Source organism: Lissotriton helveticus, chromosome 8 (genome assembly GCF_964261635.1).
Source record: "Lissotriton helveticus chromosome 8, aLisHel1.1, whole genome shotgun sequence".
NCBI lineage: Eukaryota > Metazoa > Chordata > Amphibia > Caudata > Salamandridae > Lissotriton > Lissotriton helveticus.
This window is the reverse complement of record NC_136069.1, coordinates 164,201,941-164,229,404: the sequence shown is the minus strand read 5'-3', so window position 1 is coordinate 164,229,404 and position 27,464 is coordinate 164,201,941. Positions and strand designations below refer to the sequence as shown.

Sequence of the window (27,464 nt, the reverse complement as noted above, 5' to 3'; positions counted from 1 at the left end):
CAGTATTTACATGCACAAAGCGGCAGGCACCGCGCGGTGCCTGCCGCTTTGTGTATGTAAATGTTAAACATGCACTTTTAACATTGCGGCGGGTGCTGCTTGAAGCAGCACCCGCCGCAATGTTAAATATCCAGGATGTGACCGCCAGGGTGACGGTCACATCCTAATTTGCACGGAGGGACCGCCGCAGCCCATGCGGACGGTCCCTCCACCGCTGGGATGGCGGACGGACGCAAGTCCGTCCGCCATCCTAATCGGCCCCTATATGTGGTCAAAGGATGGTAAAAGGTTGAATAGGAGTTAGTGACTTCAACCAATATTTAGGTTTGCATGTATGCTTGTAATCATTTGGAAGATGCCAACCCTAGATCCTCAATCAGACCCTTCGAGTTGATTCACTTAGGAAAACCTCTGCATGAGTAAATATTTTTTAACTTGCAAAAGTGGCTTTCACCAACACCTGTGAGTCCTAGTCTTAGTCGATGAATAGTGACTATGTCTGAATATATAATCAGGCAGTATTATCTCTTGTATGGTTGATTTGACATGGCCAATATTTACATATTTTAAGAACTGTTTTAATCATTTATCATTTATCATAATCATTATACGTTTTATTGCATACTTTTTATGTGTTTTAATTGCATAGGTGTGAACCTTTGTGGATGCTTTTTGTACCCGAGTAAAGATTAATTGAATTGAACTGAACTGAGTCCTAGCCTATGAGTCTACAGGCAAAAAGCTCTGGAAAAGGTTAGAACAATGTCAATATTCCGGCAGTAATGAGCCCTTGCGATAGGAGACGTGACCTTTAAAGCTGCTGCACTTTCTAATTCATGGAAATATAATTAAGAACTTTTCTTTGCAAACTTTTCCTGAACACAGATTTCATTGAGGAATGTGTATATCCAGAGTGAGAGGATGGAGCTGTGTTTCCATCAATCCTGTCTCCTGGGATTGCTGCGCTCTCCCAGGGCAAATCTCGCACAGGAACTATTCTTTTGATCTTGAGTAGGAAAAACCAAATGAGGGTTTGCTAACTCGTGAACACCTCCCTGGTGGACTGTTCAGCTTTGAAATGTTAAGGATTCTTGCCGTACAATGGTCGGGTGCCTCATTTTCTTTCACAGAAGCGGAAGAGTGCATTGTAATGATGATGCTATATTAAAATCATGTTTTGTACCATCCGGCTAATTTCACCCAAATCTTTTTTTCTGTGATAAACACAGATCCTGGGTAAAGTAAGACTCCTGTTGTATGTGTTTATTATTGTGCATTTTAATCTTAATGTAAAGTCTACTGTACATTTTAATCTCCTATTTCTAGTGGCTGAGTACCATTTCCCTTCCTGATAAGTATGTACTAGAATATCAAATATTACGCTTACAAAATTTTGTAGTAGATATATTAACAACCAAAATATTGACACAGTAGGTATATATAATATATTTACTATACTTAACTCCAACGATGTACATTAATGATAGGTGTGTGTGTGTGTGTATATATATATATATATATATATATATATATATATATGTCCATAATTTCCTGCTGTTCTCAAAACAGTAAAAGAACCAAGCGTGACCACATGGCTCATTTCTCAATATATTTCACCAGTCTTGCCGTATTTACAGGGATAGTCAACGCGTTTCGGCGTTATCCTTCCATAGGACCATATATACATATAGTAGGGTAGGTAGATATGAAGTTAAGAACAGAAAATGCTTAATAACTTAATTACTTATATTTATCTACCATATTGATATTTTTGTTACAACATTTCCCCCCTTTTAATCAAAGAGAAGCCTGAGCTTATATTATCTTAAAACTCTTTCTGCCTCCAGTCCCCATTCATAACCTCAAACTTAAACAATATCCAGTCTGCATTCTTCACAATGCCTCTCTTTTATCAGATTTGTTCTGATCTGCAGTAAGGGCAAACACTTTCCCTACCCTAAAGTATCCTATAGATATCTGCAGGAAGAACAAATAGTCGTGACTTGGAGATATAAGGCATTGCTTTGTTTCATGGATTCGCCCACATAGGGGATATCAGGCTGAGTATGTGTGAACATCAGCTGCATCTTCTTCTCAATAGAAACCCTACACAGATGCTCAAGTCAATCCTTTTCTTGTTTCATCTGCCTTGGCATAGCTCACTAAGGACAATAACTTATCTGTTCAATTCAAAATTCCCTAAGTAAAGCTCTTCAGAGTCTGGTTGCCTACGAACCAGACAATCAATTACACACAAACAATCAATTACACACAAGCAATTACAGACTAACAATTACACATACAATGTCTGTAATAAAGGTCAATAGAAGCAAGTACACCTATCACTTTAGCCATGTATCCATGTTCTTGAAGGGAAGGTTTTTCAGGGTTTTCCTTTTCTAGTATGCAGTAACAGATGCTCAGTACCTATCAGCCATTGTAGCACACACCAGTCAGTCTTACCAGATTTTCTTGTAAAACTTTTATTGTTGAAAGACATTTTGATAGTGTGCTTCATTAATGACTTTAGGGTGGAGATCCAACAATTTAGTCATATATTATTAGGGATTCTAGTTTCATGAACTGCAATCCATTTTGTTTAGTTGCTTCAAGTGACTAAAGCTTCTCTCCTTTAACACAACCACTTCAGTGGCAGTAACTTTGGTAGAAGATTCAACAAAGCAAAAGCCAACTCACCTAGGAAACCCGTCTGTGTATTGTATAAATGTAGGGTAGTTCCCTGTACCTTTTGTCCCTGAGGCAAAATCACAGCTTCACATTAATTGGGAACAAGTTCTTTCAGGTTCCCAGCCTACATATTGTACACCTCTTGTTCCTCTTGTACCATCTAACACCTCCTGTGCCATCTATAATCCTCATGTTGCAAGAGCAATCATGACTGTAATGTACTTACAACTCTTCACACATGAAGATGAATGATGGATGTGGCAAACGATGCAGTGGAAGCAATATGTGGCTCTGAGCTATCCCCTAGACTTAAGAAGGAGATAATAAAAACAATACTGACATAGTTGCTGACAGATGGGAAGAAGTATGAATAAAAAAGATAGAGACTATAGAGTTTATCTCAGGGTATTGAGGGTGCCTACAAACTTAAACTGATCTTCTTTCAGTTTCTGTGTAGCATAACAAGACGAGATGCTTGGGTTGCATAAGGCTTCTGGGCTTTGTGTCATAGACATTTGTGGGTATTCTAATCATTTTATAGCTCTAAAGAAGAGGTAAAACATATTTGGCATCAGGGCACTCTTTTAATACTCCCGTCTGTAAGTTTCCTCCCTTTCTCAGTGGAAGATAGTTACAATGGGTACATAGATACGGTTTCAAATGAAAAGTATAGAGAAATTCGCCTGTATTATAATTTTTGCCTCAATTCAATGAATTGCAATAAGTGAATAAAATGGAATCTAACTGATAAACTTGAGCATCTACATTATCATTGGGTCCAGTATCACTAGCAACTTAGACCCTTTTGTACCATAACTCAAACTCTGAGATTTGCTAAATCAGGGGATTTGTGTCCATAAAGTGGCCTTTTTCTATTTAAGAAGCCAATTTTATGAGTCAAAAATACCTTCCTGATTCACAACATGTGGTTGTGATTCCCTAACAAGGGGGCATACAAGGGGCGTTTCCTTCCTAATTGCGAGTTGCAATGGTATTTATCGATGGTTTGCACAAGTAATTGTAGTAGTAAACCATTGATCAATCACTACCACCACAAAGAAGGTGGTAACTGATTCGCAAATTGAAAGGAGTCTTCTTTGAACAGATTCCACTTCGTGAAACCTGTCAGGCAACCTCTGAGGGATCAGAGAAGATTTTATTTAAGCAGTGTAGGTTATTTTAAGGAACATGACCTACCTAAAAAAAAGTTTACCAATTGTGAAGGCAAGAACAGGGATGGTGATCTGCTGTCCTTTTGTGGCAATCAAAACAGGGCTTTTAGCCAGATTGCAGGGGGTCGCAAATAGTGATCTGCCTAATTAATATTAAATAGGCAGGTCGCTCTGCGACCCCTTGCAACTGGAGTTTCGATTACTAGACCTATTTGAACATAGGTGGCATTGCAAAATTAGAGACAGGTCACTAATTGTTGCCAAATTTGCGAGCATTTTTGGAGACCTATGTCTTAGTACATTGGATCCGTCATCACAAGCAAAATCGTTAAGCAAATCGATTCCATACGGTATTACCTTTAGCCTGCATCATTCTCACAGTGCTCCAGCACCCAAGTGTTGGTTATCTACCAATTGTATCGTTCTCAAAGCCAATAACAGAAGACACACTAATACTCAAAGGGCAATGCTTAATGCACCATTACTCAGTTACCAACACTTATTCAGAGGCCCACAGCAATACATCAAGTGGTGAGGGTACTAAATATCATAGTTACCCCTGGGGCATATTGTATTCAAACTGAAGAAAGCATCCATCCAAGCAGAGGTAAAGTTCAAGTGACAGACAGTAAAGAAGAAGTGCTTTTCCAAGTGCTTTATGAATCCATCCAAAAGTTGGATTCCATTCATTCCGATCTATCCCTGCTCCTAATCGAGGTTTCCAGATGTTTTTAGTAGGGTAGATCCCCTGGTTAAAAGGCACAGTCTTTCAGGAAATGGCATTCTGTGTGTCTGATTATCTACTCATAGGCAACAAAGCCTCACAGGAAACTAGCATCAGGTGGACAGTCGGTTTCAGGTCCTGCATTTCCTGTTCTTACTAAATGGAATTCCAGTAAAAGAGAAACTACAGGATCAGTGAAACCCGGAATCATGGCGGAGAGCCACATGGGATAATCCCTATTCTTTTACAGACTTTTATCCTAGAAGCTCTTTCAAGGTGTGACTACCTTGGGCCAGGAATTTTTGTATAATCTTTTCATTTAGATCCACCTCCCAACTTGTGAAATATGTTGTAGCCAGATTGTAAAGAAGAAAGTACAGGGCAAATGAGAAATTGAAAGAATAAATTATAGAGCAAAAGAGAAATTGAAAGAATAAAGTACAGGGCATAGGAGGAATTAAAATGTATCTCCATGGTGAGTGTGACTCTTGAGCTTTGCTGTGCCTGCGTCTCATCCCCAAGCAAGCCTGATGCCCACTTGGTCTTTGGCATGGTGGAAAAAGCAGAGGAATGGAGCTGCTGGCTGATCGATAATTGTTCTCAGAGTGGCAGGCCCCAACGTCTGAGAGCCTGTCAGCACAGGGCTGCTAGTCTACTTTGACAGAAAGCAGAAAGCACAGCTGCAGAATGGGCCAGGAAGGCAGGGAAGATGGTGGGGGCTGGTTGAGGACGCCAAGTAAAGTCAAGGAGGAGATACTATGATATGTATGGATCACCCATTACTCTTCTGTCTCTGCATGGCTGGTGAAAGCAGGAGCAAGTGCTTTTGGGGCCCATATATAATAGAAAATTATAGATGTGAATTTCAGGGGTCTTTTCCGTCTCAGGGTTCTGAGTGACATAGACAACTCGGACTTTGCTCTTGTTGTCTACTGCACTCAGAACCCATTGGTGACAAATATCCCTGTTATTTACTGTTGCCCATCTATACTTTCACATGTTATGTATGACTCTCAGTGAGAGCCATTAGCCTGATTGTCAGAGTTTAAATCTGATAATTCACTTTTGTGATGTAGCCACGGTGGGTTACAGATCTCGTAACTCATTGTTGCTAAGTCATAAAGGAATTCCAGCGCCTGTCACAGCATGGCTTGATGCAGGGGGTAAAGTTTCTGAAGAAGAGGGAAATGAGCATGGTGAGGGTGGGTGACAGGAGGTCAGGTATTTGTTTTTAATTTGGGGCAGAAGGAGAGGCCTTGTTATATACGGCACCCCCATTACTACTCTCCTCCTGCGTAGCAGTTAAAATCAGGGACAGATGATTTGGCGGGCGTACATAATATGCCATTATAGATGGGTAAAAGCTGAACCACAGGGATGTTTTTCATCTTGGGGTTTGATATGACATCATAGACATCAGGAGCTTGATTCTCGTTGTCTATTTCATGTCACTCAGATCCCCTCTGCGAAAAACATCCCAGTGAATCACTGCTACCCAACTATAATTCTATATATAACTTAGCTTCCATTAACCTTCAAAGTGCCTTAGATTGCACTGCTTTGTTAGAGTACCCACTATCTCTTGTTGATGTACAACAGTTTTACAACTTTGGTGATGAATTTATTGGTTCTAACCATCAGAGTTTTTTTGGTTAAATCCTACAATTTTGAAATTTTCTGCTGCAATCGGGTTTGAGTCAGCCTAAAGTGTAATAACTTCCAATAATTTCCAGTTTCATTTGGATCCCCATGTTGTGCAATTTCTAGGGTTACAGTGTTGGATACATAAATTCCTTATTATCAAAGTGAAGAACATGCACATCTTTTCAAAAATCAACTGCTAACCGCAGGCCAAGAAGGTACTTTGATGTGTATTAGTGGAGGTATGACACAAACAGTTCTCATTAGGTACCTATTAAATCTTCTACAGAGCACTCCTCGAGTTCCATTGCTTTTAGATATGGCGAATATGTCGGAACGAGTAAAAATAATCAAATGTTCCCTGGAATCAATTCCAATTTATTGTGTCGTCTTTCATAGTGAAGTGAGAACATTTTATAGCCAGCACGTGTTTTGCCCCTTTACATCAGCCATCTAGCCTGGGGCTTCCTCAGGGAATAAGAATTTGGTAGCTGGGATAGGAGAGCTAATCAGTCCTTTCCCAGAAAGTATTGCGGTCCTGTGAGTGATCGAAACCATGCGCCTGTTGCGGTCAATTTTCATAAACGAGTAAACCTCTCCAGATCAGCTCTATTACCATTGGTTCGTTGAAGCCACTGACCCTTTACCCCCCACCCTTTGAGCTTTTAGACAAGGGAATGTATCCTATTTCCTTTACTGTGAAGCTGAGACCGTTGCTGTTCTAACATAGGCTTTGGTCCACTCAGGAATTAGAGCCCTAAATATTACCACTAAAGGAACCACTAAGCATCCAGGGCCATCTCAAAATTCCTTGCGTAGCCTATGTCAAAAACAGGCTCTACTGCTTAAATGTTCATTCCCTTTGGAATTCCCTAGATGAAGGTTCTGCAATATCCAAGCAATTGATTAAGGAACGATTAAGAGAAAATCTATGGAGGGAGAATCCAAGATGCAAGATAGGCAACTTGACTGACTGATTTTTAAACCATAAAAGCACCTCTCCATATGAAGCATCCCATGACAATGTCCGAGGCCTCTTACCCAAGCAGCCGAACCTAAAATCCAGATATGGGACTCTCCCTATCCCCAGTTTTACCGCAAACTGGGGAAAGAACACTGGCTTGAGCACCTTATGTCCAGCATGAAAGTTAAAACCCTAAACCTTGCACCATCCTCTTTCCTTTTCTAGTGCATATACATTGCCACGCAAGAAGAAGAGCATCAAATGTGTGCCAATTGCTAGGATTTATACAATGTGAGGTTGCCCTAAGGACATTTGAGTTCTGATACTAGAGGTGTGATTGCTATTAGCATTGCCAACTTCCTACATGCTGCCTGGCTGACACGAAAAAGACACCTTGTGAGCATCATGGCACCTTATTTAGTAGCAATTGATTCAATGGTGAGCCTTTTCTGCAATTGGCCCCATTTTTCAGTAACCTGCCTTGTTCGTATACTCTACGTAGCTAGACTTTTGTATGCTTATTTTATGCTTTAGATGCAGAAGGTATTGCTCTCTTTTATGCCGACTTGTTCTCTTCCTTGAATTATATCCCAAGTCACTCTATCTTAGAATTTTTTTAAGTTGTTATCTTGAGCACGATTTGGCATGGTGTGAATTGTATTTTTTCAAGAAACTGAGTTTTACAATCGCTATATGGAGCCATTGCAATTTGGTATTTTGCACAGTACTCCGAAGTATCAATCTTCGTCCTAATCTTTAGACATTTTTTTTTAATCTGCTAATGATTCACCACAAGTGAAATGTTACCATTTTTAAAAACAGTATGTTTTATATTGTATGTTTTATGGATCGTGAATCCGAAATAAACAGATTGGATTTGATAAACAGTGCATTGTTGCATTTTATGATCTATGTGAATGTGCAGCCAGCGTTTTAATGTATAAAATTACTAATATCTATTCAGAGATTCAAAGTAACTATAGCAACAAAGAGTCTAGACAAGCAAATCTCTATCCTTGGACTCAAGTGCTATCACCAGATGCCCAGTAATAGCCATGATAGATCCGAAGGCATCATACAGGAAAGAAATATTTATGTACTCAAAAGCATCAACATTTCGAGTTCTTAATTGGATGTCAGAACAGCAGGTCATTTTAAAGATATCTTATTGCTAGCTCTAGTGACGTAGCCAATCTTGAACAATCTCAAACCCTCTTTGGAAAGCATCAATGTACCAACAGCATTTGATAAAGATATAGGTCCAGATTTATTATGGTTTTGCATCACCCCTGCACCATTCAAGAGGATGCAGGGTGATGCAAAACCTAAAATGAGAGTCTGGAGTAACGCAAGGTAGACCAATTTGCTGTCTTGTGTTACTCTGCATGGTAGGGGTATTACATGGGTGGAGCGTGGACTTCTGCCAACGTTTACTTTCTAGAATTGTTTTGTGGTGCGACTGAGAATGGCAACCCTTCTCCTTTTGAAAATTTCTATTTTCACACGATTCATGAGACTTACAGGGGCGGCTCCTCTGCTAAAGCGGAGGAGCATCGCCCGACTGCTCACAGCAGCAAAAATAAAATAATTATCACATTATTATCATTCTATTTTTCATAGGTTTGAGGTTGGGTTATGGTGGGGCATGGTGGGGCTGGTGGCACAGGGGGAGGAGTGGTTTGCACACTCCAAGTGCGCATGATGGTTTGGCTGGCCGTCTTGGTCCGGCCAAACAGTCATGCGCACTTTGCATGTTCCCCACCAGGCTGTAATGCACTGCCCGGTGAATAACATGCCCAGGCTCCCACGCCCGCCTGAGCATCAAACCACAGTGCTCAGACCAATCACAATACTGCATTGCAGCCTTGTGATTGGTTCAGTGGAGCCTGGGCGAGCTTCCTGGTTCAGAGATGCGGCAAGGAGGTAAGTGTTTATTTTTTTATTTTGCAACCCACCCCTCCACCCTCGTTCCCTGCCAGCTGCTGCTGGAGACTGACCCAGGCAAATTCTTATCCCACTATCTCCTGACCAAATACAATTTCCACGCAGCTAACAATTTACTGATAGCTTCTAAGCCCGCCCCTTTCCTGGACTCCTCTGGAACTGAAATGATTCTTGAGTCTGTGACAACATACAACTTCCCACCAGACCCGGAGGTGAGTTTCTAAAGTGCTGGCATGCCTGCTTGATGGGGAGAATCGCCAATGAAGGTAGCGGGAGGCTTAGTCTAGAGAGATACCTTGCTATTTACAAACCTGGAAGTTTCTGAAACTTTGATTTTAACAATGTAAGAATTAATCAATAATTTAACCTCTGATAAATTAAGTAAATAGTAATTTCCTTTAATCAATTACTGTTTTGAATACAGTGTGTTTAAAAAACTGTGCAAGGCCATTTTTTGGGAGGCCGTTTAACCGTTCTGCACCATCAGGGGCATGGGAAATCCCTTCTGCTACTTTAATGATTTTGTTGAAATGAAGTTGCTTCCCATGAGGATTCCTAGTATAGATTTTCTTTGAGCGAAATTCGAGAAATTTACTTGGCAAAAACAATAGACAAGTTTAGGTAAACGCCAATCCAACATTTTGTGCTATTGTGTTGCCCGAAATGCATTCTATGCTAATCTTTGGGCGTATTTTGTGCTTAAAAAAATCACAAACTGGTGTGTTCTCTTGCACCTGCAGTAGGATTTTTACTGAAAGGAAGCTCAATTATGTGGCGTTAATTTTGGACATTTCGCGTAACAAGAGTACATAAAAATGATGGAAAATACTAGAGAATACAGAGGTGTAACCACAATTTATCCTGGGCCTAGATTTTATCTTTTCCTAACAAAGGAAACCATCATCCTACGTGTTGTAATTTCTATGGCTTGATGTTGTCCTTATGTCAGTTAATATGTCCGATCAGTGCTTTGTTCAGAGCTGTGCACCACTTTGTGCAGGTGTCTTTGGCAGCATATTAGGGTTCGAGAATTGATGTTGACTTACACCTATTTTAAGTGTGTGGGTTTTATTGGTTTGAACTACTTTCTTATATTTCCAAGAACCTACAGAACATTGTGCTGCCGTAAGTGCACAATCTATCAGCCTCTTCAACAGCATTTTAAGCTGACCTATGTAGCACAGACAGACAATGACAAAAACATGGTTCAAACAGAGGACAGGATGATGGACTTAAGGTGGAAAGGAAAACGTCAGCCAAGGGGAACTTAGCTAAGGTAACATTCCTAATTATCCGTGGTTCTAGAAGGGTTCACTTCTGGTATATAGAGTCATTTATTGCACAGATGGCTTAAAGCTCTGCTCCATCTGATGAGGAAAACCACTTTGTGGAAATGAGAACCATGCATTCTGTGTGTGTTGCAGCTCTGTCACATTCATTTCACACTATTCAGCCCTTTCGAAAGTGCTGATGGCACCTGGTAGACACGTGCCAATAAATCTTCTCATTATTGTGAACGTTAGCTATTTAGCAGGTCCTGAAGCTCACGCCAATGGCTTAAGCAGATTTATGAAGTCAAAGAAGAGAAGCTCTCTAGCCACTCAATACTGACATGAAAAATATGTGTCCACTTTTTACATTGGCCTGAAAAGATGCCCCTGCGCGTTAAGTGCTTTCTACTGATATCTGGAATTACTGTTAAACTGGATAATAATACCCCCTCGTATTTAGTGATTGAGGAGTTTTATTCTGAAATTAAAAAAAAGGAAAAGTTGTATGGTAAGCTAACATGAGTAGCAAAAAGGATATGCTTTAAAGATTGCCACTTTCTTCCTGTCCCTGTGTCGGTAGTTTTGTATAGGCCTGGGCGTGAAATTCTGCTCCGCTCCCCAAGTTTGCAGAGTTTTTCTCACTCCGAAGTTCCAAAAAACTTCACTCCATGGAGCGGAGGTTTTTCCTTGCTCGCTCGCGTGTAAGTTGGTAAGCACGAATGAGGAAAATCTTACAGTGAGATTTCTCAACACGGTTGGTCGTGGATGGCCGCTACCTACCCGCAATGAGAAACCTTCTGTTAGCGTTGAGGAAGCTGCCACTCGAGTAGAACATCTAATCGAGTGGCAGAAAGATGCAGCAGCAGCCGCTTGCACTGCATATGATGCTGTTTCCGGAGATTCTACAGCGCGGGCAAACACCCGGCAAGAAAAGCCGCGACATAATGCACTCTGCTGCTTGCAGAACTCCACATAGCGCAGTGACATTTTTTGGACACTCCGCCCAGGCCTAGTTTTGTTACCAAATAAAATTTTTGTAAACATCAAAATAAGATGACCATCTCATAATTATAATCGGGCTGGCTAACTATCATGATGGAGATTGGAGCTCAAAGTGGTAGCAGAAGGGAGGTGTTTGACAGCTCTTCCTAGCTCATATGAGTGATTATGTAAGCAAGCATAGAGACATTGCTGTGAAGGCTGGGACTGGATGGCTGCCATCTTGGAATAGTGGGCGTGTATTTGAATCAGTACCACAAGGTGATATGACTGCATTATTATTCAGTTGTTTTTGCCAATGAGCATTAAAGGGTATGTCGTGCTTAATCCAGTATTAAATAAAACATAAGAGATTTTATGGGTTTGCTGAAAATTTGCTTTTATTTGAATCTATCCTTCTAGTACCATTTCTGTGTCTATTACTTTTTTCTAAATACTTGACAAAACCCTAATATGGGTGCTTAGAAGTTTTGTGAGTCTTTTATTGTTGATCTCCCGAGACATACACAAACTCAGCAGGATATAAAGCAGCACAAAATCAATTGTTATAAAAGAATATTAAGAAAAGTTAAGAAACAAAGGATAACAAGTCACCCTCTATCTTTCAAGCAAAAGACATATGGCCTCCATAGAACTATAATACAGAAAATGAGTACGACCAAAAAGTAGACCAATTCGTCTAGATGGGACTGAATTAGTACAAGTTTACGAAAGTTGTTTTTGAGCATAGAAGACAAAACCAGTAAAGTAAGAAATAAATATTTGTATGAGGTAAGATGAAGAAAAGTATGTAAAGGCACTTTAATATATGCCATGTCTAATATTTGGATAGTTAAAATAATTTGTTTTATATTTTTCTTTTTACACAACAAAAAAGTAGTTCCCTGAAAATAAAAATCTGACAAGTATTATATTGCATTTGCATGCTTCGGTACATGCATACGTATGTACATTATGCTTTATGTAAACATTAGATTAGCAAGCACAATGTGGAGAAAAAGCCTTCTTTTCAAGATGGCTGCTACATTCACCATAAAGTCCTTCTTGGCTGCTGCAATACCTGAAAACAATGCCCTTCATACATTACAACACAAGTTCTCCTGAGAAGGCAGAATATACAACAAACACCCATTATCATGATATCCAGTAGCATGATGAAGAGAGAGAAATACACAAGTGGACTAATGCAAACAAACAAATAAAGCAGGTCCAGGTTTGGTAACTTGCATTTGCCTAAATGAGAAGCTGATAAATCTCTTGGCTGTCCCGATAAGTTGTTTAAATGCTATAGTGCATGAGGAAATTCAGGCCCCTAACATAACGGATAAGATTAATATGGCACCCTTGTTACTCTGGCATTCCATATGGAGAAGGGAGAAAACAGCCTTAACTAAATTGATCTTGAAGGATTGTCTCCAATTGCATGCGGCTCAGGAGATTCCATGACTCTCCTATGTACAATCAGTTTGTGTGGAGCTTGGATGTGCTGATCTGTAAAGGGACCCAGATTCATGTTCAAAAGTCACAAAGTCATCTTTGAAGTATATGCTTTTGAATATATTGGGGAGAGGAGTTGGCCTAACGGCTAGGGCGCTCGACATCGGACCTGGGAATCTGGATTCGAGTCTCGGTAATGACGCTGAAATTCCTGTGATTCTGGGCAAATCACTTAATCTCCCCGTGCCTAACAAAAAATTAATGTGTGTCCTCATGTAACGTAACTGATGCTATGTAAGGTACTCTGATACCCGATACGGATTGGATCAAGTTTGCGCTATATAAAACTCTAAAAAACAAAAATAAGGCAAAGTCAAAAATGTATGAGGGGACAAAGCAAAATCTTTAGTCGTTGCTTATAATCTTTTTCACTATCAAGAGGGTCTCCCCTCATATATATCCTACCCACAGAATACTCAACATTGTTACATGTTGACAAAATTAAATTTGAACCTTTTATGAGTGGTTATCCTGCAAACTGTTTTTCCTTTGCTGACCTGCTTTTGTGCCCCTGCGACGGAGTTTCTATTCTATCCACTCTGCATAATATGTTCTTTTTGACATCGTATGATTCTCCCAGAAAACTATTTTTAATCTCTATTTTTAGAAAGTACACATTTAGACAGTGCAGATCAGCGCTATTGTTCTTACAAAACCTTCACAGCCCATGGGTCTGTTAGGCAGTGGCCTCATTTATTTGGCAGGCAGTTAAACATCAGAACATCCGATTGTGTGTAATATTGATTTTATTGATTTTAGAAACCATAGCCCTTGACCTTCTGGGCACTAAGTTTATATATTTATGGCCTTTTTTTAACGCCTTCCTATGACGTGCAATTCTCAGATATATTGACTTTCAGGCCCTTTATATTCTTTGCTGCTAGCTCTTGAGCACTGGCCTATGTTTTTATGATGTGCATTTTTAATTTGTTAATTGTACAAGATGTAATAATGTTTATCTTCTGTTTTACCTATGCACGTATGATATTTTTAAGGTAATGTATTCTTTTATCTGTTTTGCTTTTATGCCACCGAAACGTGGCGAAATGAAGCTTGATTGACTGACTGAGAAGCTGATTGTAATTTGTTCAAGGTGAACACTCAGTTTCCTGTACTGTTACTGCGTCAAAGGGAATGTGATGTCTATTTATTTTCTGTCACATGGGTCAAACATTCTGTGGAGTCACTTCTAATACCTTCCAGATTGTGGAAAAGGATACCGAATAGGTAATACCGAATGTCTTCGCATTCATTCGTATGGGCCTCCATGCTCATAGGAATGAATGGGTAGGTATTCCTTATTACCGAATCGGTATTACCGATTTGTTAATAAGGAATATTAACAATTCTGTATTTTTTACCGAATATTTACCTACATCGCAAATACCGAATTCTTAATACCAAATCTGCAAAATTCGGTATTAAGAATTCGGTATTTGGCAATTACCTACAAATGGCCCTAAGCTATTCCAAACCATTAAACCTAAGTTGAAGTGAAGCGACTTATCTACTGGACTAAGAAATAGCAAATACTCCTTTATATAAAATACATGCACCATGAGCAGTTTTTCAAGGGAAGAGAACATTTTCAAAACATGGCTGCCTGACCATGATTTTTAGCCATGTGTTAATTTGGCCAACTATACTTAGTAAGGTGTAGGATCACTTTAAGAATTTGGAAAGAGGCAGAGTTAAAGAAGTTAGAACATCATGACATCATGTTACCATTACTACCATGGCAATATATTCAAATGTAATGTGCCAAGTGATTTGAAGTTGTCAAAAGAAAAAAATGCAAAAAGGGGTGATGCCCGAAAACCGGTCCTACGATGCTTGTTTCTAGTCCAGGAAGGACCTGGCCTGGCAGTTCAGGCTGGACTGTTCCCATGAGTCTAAACTTGGGTGGCATGGTGAGCAAAAAAAACTATGAATTTAATCCAGGTATCTTGACAGGGGGTGAATGTTTGATTTGCTCTGCATTCCGTCCATCATCTGTGTGTCAAGTGATAACAAAGTTGTCAATGGAATGATGATATAAACATCAGCCCAGATGGAACAACAGATTAATAGCAAATTTCAGGTCACAAACATCAGAACTGTACTCATTAGCACTAATTGATATTACATTATGTAGCTAAAAAAATAAATATATAATGAGGATTACATCTGATAGCCGCTATCTCAATGGGGTCCTACGCTGCAATCTTTGAGTAAATGTAGGGATTTGTTTTCGTTCAAACTGAAGGAGAATAATAACAAATGGTGACGGGGTTTATTTGTGAGAGGAAAACAAAATGATGATCCAGTATTGAGGATAAGCCAGAGCACAAGAAGAATACCATAGTACCTGTATCTTGTGATGGGCTGACACTGTAGCTGTCACTTTCTTTGTCCACTGATCCTGCGGCTCTTGGAGTGGGCAGCCTCCAGTCTGTGGTGAGGGTGTGGGCGGAGATTGTGGGCTGCGGCCTGTTGAGCGTCCATTGGCTTGCATACCTGTTGCGAGCCGCAGGCCCGGCTTTAGCATTCTTCCTTGTTGTGGGGTCTGAAATGAATAGCAACACAGTCTTTTGTCATTCACTATTAAAAGTATAACCTGACAAAAGAGGTCACGAGAAGTGACAGCCACGAACTGACTGGGGGAAATTAAACCCTGCTGAGAACAGCAAACATTTGAAGAATTTGCACAAACAATGACATTTACACTGCTCCTTCAAACGTCAGAGACCACATCCTGCCTATCAATCAAAAATGTGAATCAAGAATTTAAATATTCCTGTGTTTGAAATGGGTTATCCTTCCGATTTTAAGATCACTCGGTCTTAAGATAATGTAGTCCTGCGTTTCTGGTCTTACAATCTCTAGAGAACAAATTTGTTATTATTTCAATTGTTGTGTTTTAAAAAATGTCTTTAAGAGTAGGAAAACCATTATGATGATTAGATGAATGGACTACTGTTTTTTTTAATATAAAATGAATTGTTTGAAATTGTATATTCCCATAATTTTAAAATTATTTTATGAACTGATAATGATGCTGTCATTTTTATGTGCTTTAATGATTTTTTTTAAAGAAATCGAATACAGCTTTATTTGATTTGATTTGATTTGGGTTACCCAGTATATTATTGTATTGGGAATCTATACATACTGGTACTTGGTCCCTAAATTTCTACATTTTCCTCAAACCTAGACATGGTAGTCAATTCACCAAAAGGCCATTGGTAGCCGAAGTGATCACACACCATCTGATCTTTACTTTGACTCCTACGCATGCTTATACATGCACACACATTCACACCTTCTCAGGTTAAACACTCACCTGCAAGCACGCATACAATATATATTTTAAAGCATTTTTTACTTACCTTAGTTGCCATATAGGGTCATATCCCAGCACAATATAATCCATTTTTATTACACTATTAGTGAATAGTGGTATTTACTATTCATGTAATAAAACATTTGACAGAAAAACAGGAACATGAATTCCAACCAAAGTCCATTAGAAAAAGCTGACCCTGTGTTGCAGGCACTGATTTTGCCACCTCTGAGGACAGAGTTCGCAAAGGCAGAACCAGGGGTCCCAAGGGGGCAAGCCAGGGGTTGCAGCTGCGAGCCCTAAATGACGTTCATGAATCTAGAGACTAATGGCAATGCAATGAGGCATTAAAGTGCACAGCCACCACAAACCGAGGATGCATTTTGTTTAAATTCAGAGCCTATAGGACAGCAAATTTAGCAAGAGGAACTTCTTACAGTTGTGCAATACCCCCCTTACATCAAATGTGTTTTGCCTTCTTATATATCCATCTTCATTTTGAGCCTTACATAAATATTTATATATTTATTTCTCTTTATGATACGAGCCAGGCTCTGGAAAATAACCTACTAGTTATTTACTACTCTCAACAAAATCAAAAAGTGCTTGGAGCAGTATTGGAATTTCGGGATACACCTACATAAAAAGAACTGTGTGATCCTCAATATGATAATGACTGTTAAAGCACCCAGTTAAATGACAGATTTTGTGTTTATTTTCTATATATTATAGTCCGACATTCTTTAAATGCTATATAATGTTATCCGGCCAGTTCATCCACATATACACATGACTGTATTATAATCATAACAGCTGTTATTTGTTACTTCATTTTAGTAACTGTAACTGTGAATATGCTGTACGATATACACTGATTAATTATTATACTTTTACATGCAAATAATGAAATTAAAAAGATAGGAAATTCTAATTTACTCAGATTAAAAGTCTATTTGAAACCTATAACCGCAGTCACTACCCCTCAAAAAATTATTGAATATCATCCATATATTTATGTCATGGCAGGGAAAATAAATGTGGCCCAATAGCGTATTATTTTGAGTAACTGTACTCATTTTCTACTACAGGGCAAAGGTCAAATCAAATTCATGACTGCAGTTTAGCATTATTGAAGGCAAAGACAAGCATATCATTTCAAAAATATCATGTTGCATGAATAGCATGAAAAATATTGTCAATGCAAAATAGAATATAGAAAGGCAAGAATATAATTTTTTTATCTATATTATATTATTGTAAAAACATTGTATATAATATTGTTTACATTAAATATAGTTGTATAAACATCGTTTTTAAATTTATATAATATATATCAGTTATTGTATTACTTTTGTGTGTTGGTATTACTAATATACTTTATTATAGATTGTAATTTTTTTATGTGCAGCTAATTTTATTTAGATTCAATTAGTAATCTATGATTTAGTAGTGTGTTCTTTGGTTTATAGGATAATATGGTGTGAATTTGTTTACATTTTAAATTGGTAAATTTGTAAATAATTTTTTATGCTAATTAAATATTTAATTGGTAAATAATGATGTACATCGTTCAATTGGTTGTTTTTTATTTTTATATATTTATGGTTATTTTGTGATTTTTAATGTATAGCTTTTTTATAGTTTATTTTACAATTTACAATTTAGGGGCCGATTCTGAGTCGTTAGTAAGGCCTCCAGACAGGTTGCGGAACATGCAAATCCGATTCGGAGCCTATGTTTCTGACCGAATGGTGGGTATAAGCCCGAATCAGTGAGTACTCCAGAAGGGGAGGGACAGCCCAACTTCTCACAATTACAGCCATGGTATCTCATAATTAAGACCCACATCAGATATTTTCAAATGGTATACAATCTCTAATCAGTGAACAATTTTTTTGCCATGTCTGGCCATTTTCTCCAATACAATCCATGATAATTCTTTGTCCATGTGGTTGGCTTCCAGTTTAGTGGTACTCCTTCTGCATCATATTGTGCCGTGATCCTCATTAATTCTGATCTTTATTTATCTAGTAGTCAATCCCACATAAACAAGCCCGAAGGACACATGATAAGGTATATCACATTCTCCTTATTGCAATTGGTCATTGATTTCAATCACCAGAGTTTCCAAGTTTCAATGTCCACCTCCTTAGTTTATGTGGTAAGTGCATATGCCACACAGTTCCCGCATGGGTAAAGTCCAACAGGGATTGATTACAAGTGTGTTCTGTTGTGATATTGGGGTGGTACTGGCCTTAGTGTGTGCCAGCATATCTCTATACTGGTATAATTTTCGTAAGCAGATAGAGGGGTGGGCCATTGTTTGGTTACACTATTCAGTATCCTCCAATGTTTCCGAACAATGTTTTGCACTTTATTTGAGATGAGGGTGTATGTGGTTACACACACTATTCTAACTGTGTTTGTTTTCGGATTCATCACCAGAAGGGAGTCTCTATTATTGTTCCTGACATATTTACGGGCTCTTTGTACAGTCTTCCTTGGGTAAGTGCGTGCAACCAGTTTGTCTTCCAGGATTGCTGCCTGTGTTTCAAAAGTTTCAAGAGCAGTTACATCTGACTCTCACAAATTGCCCTACCAGAACATTCTCACGGAGGGCCCTCGGGTGAAAACTGCCACACAGCAGCAAGCTGCTTTTGTCCGTAACCTTACTGTGTTCCTTGGTTTCTATGCAATTGTTATGAATGGTGATGACCTGTCTAGAAAAACCGCCTCATTCTTATTGATAACAGAGGTAAAATTAAGATATGTTTCTCTAGTGTTTACCTTTGCCTTCTCATCACTACCATGCCATATAATCAAAGTGTCATCGATATAACAATATGTTGTCTTGTTATGGGTTGTTGGGGACAAAGATATGGTCAGCCAACATTTTAGATGCACTGCCTTCTGCCCTAATGGCTTTTTAGGGCCTACTCTAGGAGTGACATATGTATTAAAAAAGGAGACACAAGCACTTTAGCACTGGCCAGTAGTGGTAAAGTGGGTAGAGTCCTAAATTCAGCAACACCTAAATTAGCAAAAACAGGAGGATGGAAGGCAAAAGGTTTGGGAAAAACCATGCCAAGGAGTTCCAACACTACCCTTGCAAAGTCCAACACAGACTGGAGTGGGAATAATACATCTAATATCTTCAAAGTCCACCACTTTCCCTACTTTTGCTAAAATTGGAGCAGGAATAGTAAATCTAATCATTTCCTTTCTTTTGTGCTTTAAAGTTATAATGAATATTGTTTATTTAATGTTTTTGTGAAAAATTTATAATTATTGTGTTTATATTTTTTAAAGAGTAAATATATATATTTAATTTATATTACTTATTAAAACACTCATTTTAATTATATTATATTTTGTGGTTTCATATTTTGAATACATTATTTATGAGTATGGTGTATAAATCCTTAATAATATTATTGTTGTTGACGATATTCTGGTCCACAATATTTTTAATATGGCAGTTTGGTAGTTTACAAACAAATCATGTCAATAAGATATTTATGTAGGCAATACTTTTGACACAATATTGTTATTCTTGATATTCTGTCATACAACCAAATTGACAAGAATAAAGCACTTTTTATTGGCTCACAGATTGCATGTAAGAATTACTTTACACAGGGAAACCAAAGACCTAATACTGAAGAGGTCTATTCAATGTGAGTTTATTATCCTGCACAAATAGAAGCCCTGGCATTCAGGTTGTGGTTAAATATATTTTTTAAAACAAATATGCATGGTAAAATACAATTGTAACGATATACAGATGTGCAGGGTATAACATGCTATTTATTGCAATTGTTGAGAAAGGGCATCATTACTCACTTGAGGCTTCATCTTTCACAAGTTATGGCCCTTCCCTGGACTCAACAGTGTTAACAGTGGGGGGTGGAGGGGTGGTGATCTTTGCTCTTGGAACCAGCTCCCCCTTCTGCATGACACAATCAGATGTTGCTATAGTGACTGGTCATTCAACCTAATCTCAAGTGTTAAATTGTGACCAAGATGAGTGTGTATTGTTTCCTCACACAGCACTGCAACCATATCCCGTGAAAGAAGCAGGGTTCAATGCATAGCTTTTGAATAAGAGATATCAGTGCCTCGAGCTGCTGTAGAGCAAGGGTCAGTGGAGTGAAACTGTTTTATCACGCTAAGAAAGGTGTTTTATGTTGTGAAAGAGGTGTGGTGCAGTGGCCATGGCAGCTGACTTCGGAACACCGGGGCTCACTGCTCGATCACCTGCGGCAGGTCAGCCCAGCACCATGTGACTCTGGGCAATAGCTCACTTAATCTTCCAGACGGCACCCAGTGCCTTGACACCTTTAGGGATAATTGTTCACGCTTTACAAATACCGGTATTGTTGCTTCTAATAATGTGGCACTCTGTCAGCTAGACATTGAACCTTGCATACTAACTTAACCATCATGCAACTCACTGGATCTCAATTGGACAAGACAGTTTGACAATGACCCCAAGGCTGTGTAGGGGCATGGTGGTAATCATTCTTGTGTATCGAAGCCTTACTTATTTAAAAAATAGATTTATTTCCATCGCATCTTGAAACGGATGGCATTTTCTTGTAATCCTGTGCAGGTATGGCTGCTCGGTGAGTTGAAGGGTTGCTGCTGACATCTGCTGTGATCTGCAAGCAACACGCTCGACTTCTCTTTTTCCTGGACCACTCATCAGCATAGTTCCACCTACTTTAGGCCTTGTTCTGGGAAGGAGTGATGTGCCTGATGAAAGACCTGCTAAGAGCTAACTGTGCAAAGTAGGCCATCACTCATGGCAATCATACAAGAATGTGTGGATCCATTCATCACTAAACAGACACTTGGAAGAAATTCAACTTCATGAGAGAGATAGTGTTATTGACTGTCAAAGTGAGATGCTGGCTCTGGTAATGAGTGCATCTTAGCAGTCAATCTCAATGACAATTTTTCTTAACATTAAACTTGATTGGTTTGGGTGCATTCACAGCATTACCATTTAGAATTATAAGTGGATAATAGTAAATAACTGAGATGTGTTCACCAAGGGGTTCTGAGTGAACTCAAAATGAAAATGAGAGCAAAGCATGAGATATGTGTGTTGTCATTAGAAACCGAGGGGAGAGACAGCTGTGTTAATCACTTTTTACCCATCTGTAATTTGATGTTTTGTATGAGCTGCTCAAATCATCTGCACTGTCAATTGCTATTCAGGAACAGAAGAGACAAGGGGGAGCTGTATAGGACATGGCCTCTGCTCCCTGTCACAAAGGTAAAAGGAAAAATACCCATCCACCTCTACAACCATCTGTGCTTTCCCTCTTCCTTCTCCCTTCCCAAAGTGATCATATCCTAACTGGCTCTTGGCACCGACTGAGAGCACAGAGCTAGTGCTCCATTGACAGGCTCTCTGAGAGCCCTGCCGGAGAAGCCTGGAATTTCTTTATGGCATAGAAACAGTGCAAAATAATTGTGTTTCCCACTGTTGCTATGTCAAATCAGTAATTACACATATCCAGAATAAGATATTCATGCTAGTGGCTCTCAGTGAGGGCCATATATAACAGTATGGTATTGTGTTGTATTATATAACATTCCTATAGTGCTTTCCCAGTCCTTGATGGGACTCCAAAGGGCTCTATTTTTAAAAAGTATGTTGGCATGTGAACATGTCAAAATGATGAAATCACTACGTGGTCTAGTCATTAGCCCTGGCAGTTGGCCACACCTCCTAGTTACACTAATTAATTCTGGCACACAATTCTGAAGTCCTATCAAAGCGATGCTCCCTCCAGTTCAGGCAAGACTGTTGCTTGGGTGGGGGAACAAGGCTGATTAGCATATGGTGCCACATTGGAACTGAACTCTATTCCGACAATCTTCTAGTATTAGCAGGAGAGGGCTCAATGATTTCCGCTAATCAATTTTTTATTGTCTAGTGAAGTATCTCTAAGGCATTTGGATCACTTTTGTAATAGAGCAGACTTGTTTAAAAAGGCCAGCATAGAACTCTATCTCAAGAAATTCATAGCAGTTAATGGAACTGTATTTCTGCAGAAGCAAATAATTTTAGAATAACATTGGTGAAGGCTAAATGGTCTAAAATGGAGTCGGTGCTCATGCACATTGATAACTAAAGGTGGGATCACACTATATCTCGTGTCTCGAAACACTTCTTCAAGAAAAGACAACGTCCGAGCTCAACATTAGATGAAAGGAGTATGCAGAGCATGTACATCTACAGAAACACATGCTATGAACAGTATATTTAGGTAAATATAGATTTACTAATATTAAGTCTAAGGGCCTTATTAGAAGTATGGCGGTCCACAGGCCTGTAGTACTTGCATTGGCTTCAGACCACTGCCACCACTGAGGACCCATCTGCAGTATTCTGAGAGTGGAGGTCAGACTGCCACAGGATCGGTGCCTCTGCCGGGTTCCAGGATCCCACGGCAGTGGCGCAGCGATCAAGAGCAGTACTATGCTGTCAGTGCTGCAGCAGCACCACATAGCATATTATGAGTTGCCTGTCAACCGGCTATTTCATGGTGGTGAGCCCGTCATGAAAAGGGTGGCGGAGGGGCTCCCTGGAGCTCCTGGGCCTGCATGCAGGGGGGCACATGTTGTGACCCCTTGAGTAGCACCCCTGTTCCTGCATGGTATGGCATGCATGACATGGTGCATGCCACACACATGAAAGTAACGTGCAGCCGGTGCTCTCAGGGCGGCGGTCTGCATGTTAGGACTCTCCTAGCCTGACAGACCCTAGCTGTGAGACTGCTAAAGCACCACCTGCCGGCCATGAATTACACTTGTAATCCGGCAGTCTAGCACACTACGGGCTTGGTGGTCCTCCTGAAGGCGCAGCAGTGGCTGGCCGACAGGAGGACCGCCAAACTAATAATAAAGCCCTAAATCGACTTTCCTTGAAAATACATACATAATACATATATGTATAAGATATATGCATATATCTTCAAGGTACATAAATGTGGAGTTAAGTAAAGCAAACCTTATACCTACCTCTATATACTTACCTGAAAAAATATTGGTTGTCAATACCCTGACTATGTTACTTTATAGCTAACTGTGCTCTGAGGAATTTGGTTGAGATTCGGGGTCATCGAAGATATACTGGCTTCAGGCATGAGACAGGATCTAGGGGTATTAATTTATCAATATAATATGACAGACAAGACTCGTAACTTTAGTTCCAGGAATTGGATATAAGTAAAGCTTGCAGGTCCGGGTACACTTTCTTACACTTACTTATTACCAGTCCATCATTGTCCACTTTTTATATTTTTTTTATACTACAGGAGGCTGAGTTTCTTTACTTTGTACCTGTTAGGTTTTCATCCAACACCCTGAAATGCCCCCAATATGAAGATGGCAGCGTTAAACGTACAATGCTAATGCTTCACCTATAGCCTAGAGGAAAAGGACATTTATTTGGGAAAAAACGACTTCTGGAAATGCAAATACATTATCGCATTTTTTGAACCTGTTACTTTTATTCAACATGTTTTTGGCCATGAAAAATCAAGGGCTTGGAGGTGCCCGAGGAGCACAACGTTCTCACTGGCACAACTCATCATAACTGTCTGTTTTAAATTCCAATCTGGTGTCCTGAAGGGAAAGGGCACTTAATAACATCTTATTTGGCAGGCATTTTTCATCCTTCTGCCAGCCCCTCCTGGGTAAGACCTTTTGTCCCTGAACTAAATTAAATCATCTACTAACTTTACTAAATAACTCTAGAAGCAGTAAAATGTGTTTTTTCTGAATTCATTGGCTACACAAAAATCAAGACGTACTGTGCATAACATGAATACCATTAAGATGGATAAAGTCTGAAATGCAGCCTGCCTTTGTGCTATGTTTTCTGAGTCTGGAATATGGTCAGGTCACGTGCAGAAAAGTAATTTTGTCATCCTGCATGTCTATAATGCCAAATTAATCTCTGGCACTTTATGTCAGGCGGAATTTTCGGATTTAATCAATTCTTATGTTTAATGGTGTTGGAACAAATGTTCCTGCATTCCTTCAGTCATCAACCTCATTACTATGTATGTATGCATGTAAGTGTATTGGTATAGCCACAATGAAGAACTGCACTGCACAGGGCAACACTAGATGCACACTCAATCCAGAGAGGGCCACTAAAATGTTGTTCATTGTCCTGGATAGGGTGTTATTTGATATCTACTACCTAACTGAAGGAGACGCATTTGATGCTGGTAATACCAGTTTATCAGCATCCCCCAACCACATGTTAGTATGTGCAAACAGACCACATCCAGGTTGGAGACTCACCGATTTTTAAAGCTGTAACTCGCTCTAATTCAGCTGTCTCCCACCAGAAATTATCCCCACTTTAATACAAGTCAATAGGGAACATAAATAGTTGTGATTTTGTTTTTTTAAATCTCCCTCCTTCTGCTTTCCAAATGTTGTCATGTACATGTGTTACTGGAACTCTCAAGGTCTGCCTGAGCTTTTCTTGCTATTGACCCAGCTCTGAATTCAGCCTCGTAGGACTCTAAATCCTAGATTTCTGGGATCGATTATGGTCCAGTCTATCAATCAATCAATCTAGCAAGATTCATAAAGTGCAGCTAATCACCCAATAGGGTATCCAGTGAAGAGGCAGGGATTGGTATTTTCACTCTCCCCGATTTTCTATCAATAAAGGCCTCTGCTTCTCTTATGTGTCTCCTCCATAATAAAACCTCGTTTGAGAAATTTTAACTCATTGGGACCCACTTCCCTTTTGAAAATAGCTTTTCACCCCAACTCAGTAGTGGGTAATTTGTCAATGTTTTTGCAACTGGATTTCGGTCCCAAAACATTGATACATGCTATACAGATTTGGCACGTGAACCGGATGCCTATAACATGCCCGTTCCAAATACTGAATCAGTATGGGATCAGAAACTCATTTTAGGGGTCTCTAAATGTTTACTGACTCCTCTGATTAGTAGATTTCAGCAAAAGCGTTTTTGCTGTTGCAAAATCAAAAGAGTTGTTTCCCCACCTGTGAAAATGCTTTGTACATCTAGCCCTACAGCTAGATTGGTCTCCAGCTATGAAGTCACCACAGGAAGGAAGAACATCGGGACTGGGCTTGCCGTGCTAGGTTGCAGCCTCTATAGAGATGCTACTCTTCCGTAGGGTCACATCATTGCGAAGCACGTCCCAAGGTTAATTACTTACTTATCGAAATGCAGAAACTTGAACCGTGCTGGCATTTTTTTTGTCTTGTAATCCCTTTTTCGTAAAGAAAGTGATCACCAGATTTGTAGGATGCTGAAATGAATCACTATGCATCCGCAAATATGCTCTCTGGCTCTTTACATTAGCTCACTTACCGATCGCCAATTTATGGGGGAAAAAATATATTTTTGTTGCATGAATTGAAGCTTGGCTCCAAAGACAATTTCCTCTGTTGACACTTAGGGTCATATGTATAAGCCCCCATCGCAACCACAACGCCACTTTTATCTACTTTGTGGTGGCGATAGGGGTTGCGCCTTATTTACAAGGCAGCCTTAAGCCACTTAACGTAGCTTAACGCTGGCTTGTAAATAAGGACCCTTTTATGCTATGGTTAGCGTGAATGGGGCGTGCACTGGGTGTTGCAGTGGGCGTCCCATCGCAACATCCATTGTATTTGATGCTGCCCCTAGGAGATAGCGAACGCCAAAACTAAGACCTGGAAAACCCTGGTCTTAAATTGGCAAAACAAGGTGAAATGCATTATTTCTCTCCTAGTTTTTGCTTTTTCCATGTCTGCTACCTTGTGCAGCACACATGGAAAAAGCAAAATGCCATGGATTGTTCATGTACAGGAAGGTGTCCCTTCCTGCAAAGATTTCCCTTCTCATTAGAATGGGGGTTAGTCTCTGTTGGAGCTGATTTATTCTGATGACACACTACGATTAATAAAAAGTGATTTACCTACAATGCTACTTAAATGATTCAATGTAGTGTTTTCTTTCTTTTCTACAAGTTTTGTTTATTTCCACATAGCATTGTCTAGCAATTTATAATAGTGATCATTTAATTTACTTTGATTAAAATAATACTGGAATCATGATGAATTGCAGGATGTTTCATGTTTTTTCCAAGCAGACACAAAGGTTGTTCAGCGACTGACAGATGGGAAGAAGATTCCTACGTGAAAGGGATGATAAGCAAGTAGCCCCCCTACAATCCACCAATGTGGCTGATGGCTAGATGGTTGAGGGAATCCAATATTATGTCACGTTAGGCAAGAAAATCTTTCTAATGCAGGAATCCAAACTGACCGTACATCATGGATAACATTGTTTTATACTGTGTACCATATTGGTCAGATAATTGCGAAAACTGAACATGTTAAATTCACGGCTACACCATATCAAACATAACACAGATATATATATTGAAACTCATTTTGCTATTTCTAAGCACTGTAAACAGTGGCGGCTGGCGACTTTTGAAGTTGGGAGGGCGTAAAATTTGGGGGGGTGAGTGCTGTGCCACGAGCGAGCAAAGTGAGCAAGTCTGACCTGAATAAATATGCCATATGTGTTATCATGATTGGTTGACTGCTCCTACAACATTAAGAATCCTATCTGTCGGTGATCAAACAACTATTCTCATGCACTAAAAAGTGCACCCATTTCATACGCGACAAATTATGTTTTTTTTTAAATACTGTATGGGGATGCCCGCGTTGGGTGAGTGTTTATTCCATATGTGCTGTTGTTCAAACAAATTAATTCCATCTGCTTTTCAACACTCATTCACTACTACCATCTCAATGTGTTAGCTAGCAAGCAGTCCAAAAGAATGTAAGAATGTGACTATAATTATTAATCGAATCACGTCCAAATCATGCATTGTTAAAACGTGCCACATTCAAACATGCCAAAGCGCCGCAATGTAAAACACTCTCTAAAGTTTAACCAGCTCAATACCTAAACAATACTATAAATAGTATCTGGCATCCGCATGAGAGAACGAGGCTCTGCCACTCTTCCAGCACATGTCCGACTCTCCAGGATCAAATGATGCGGCCATCGCCGACCCCCGAGATTTCCCAGCACGCACCGGATAACTACTCGCACATAAGTATGCCATCTGAAAATCCGCCTCTTTACTAAGGGTGGAGCTCAGGCTTACTCGGTGTCTGAGGCCGGCGTGTTTAATAACCTGCGTTATTCTGACGTACTGGCAAAGTCTT

General features: G+C 39.6%; 1 protein-coding gene across 1 annotated transcript in view; it reads right to left on the bottom strand.

Annotated features, from left to right (window-relative positions):
- The window catches only part of DSCAM (DS cell adhesion molecule), a 959,122-nt gene that overhangs the window by 84,263 nt on the left and 847,395 nt on the right, over positions 1-27,464 (bottom strand). Inside the window, exon 31 of the mRNA XM_078656818.1 lies at positions 15,248-15,445. Coding sequence (XP_078512944.1) covers positions 15,248-15,445 — 198 coding nt within the window. The remainder of the gene's footprint in view (positions 1-15,247; positions 15,446-27,464) is intronic.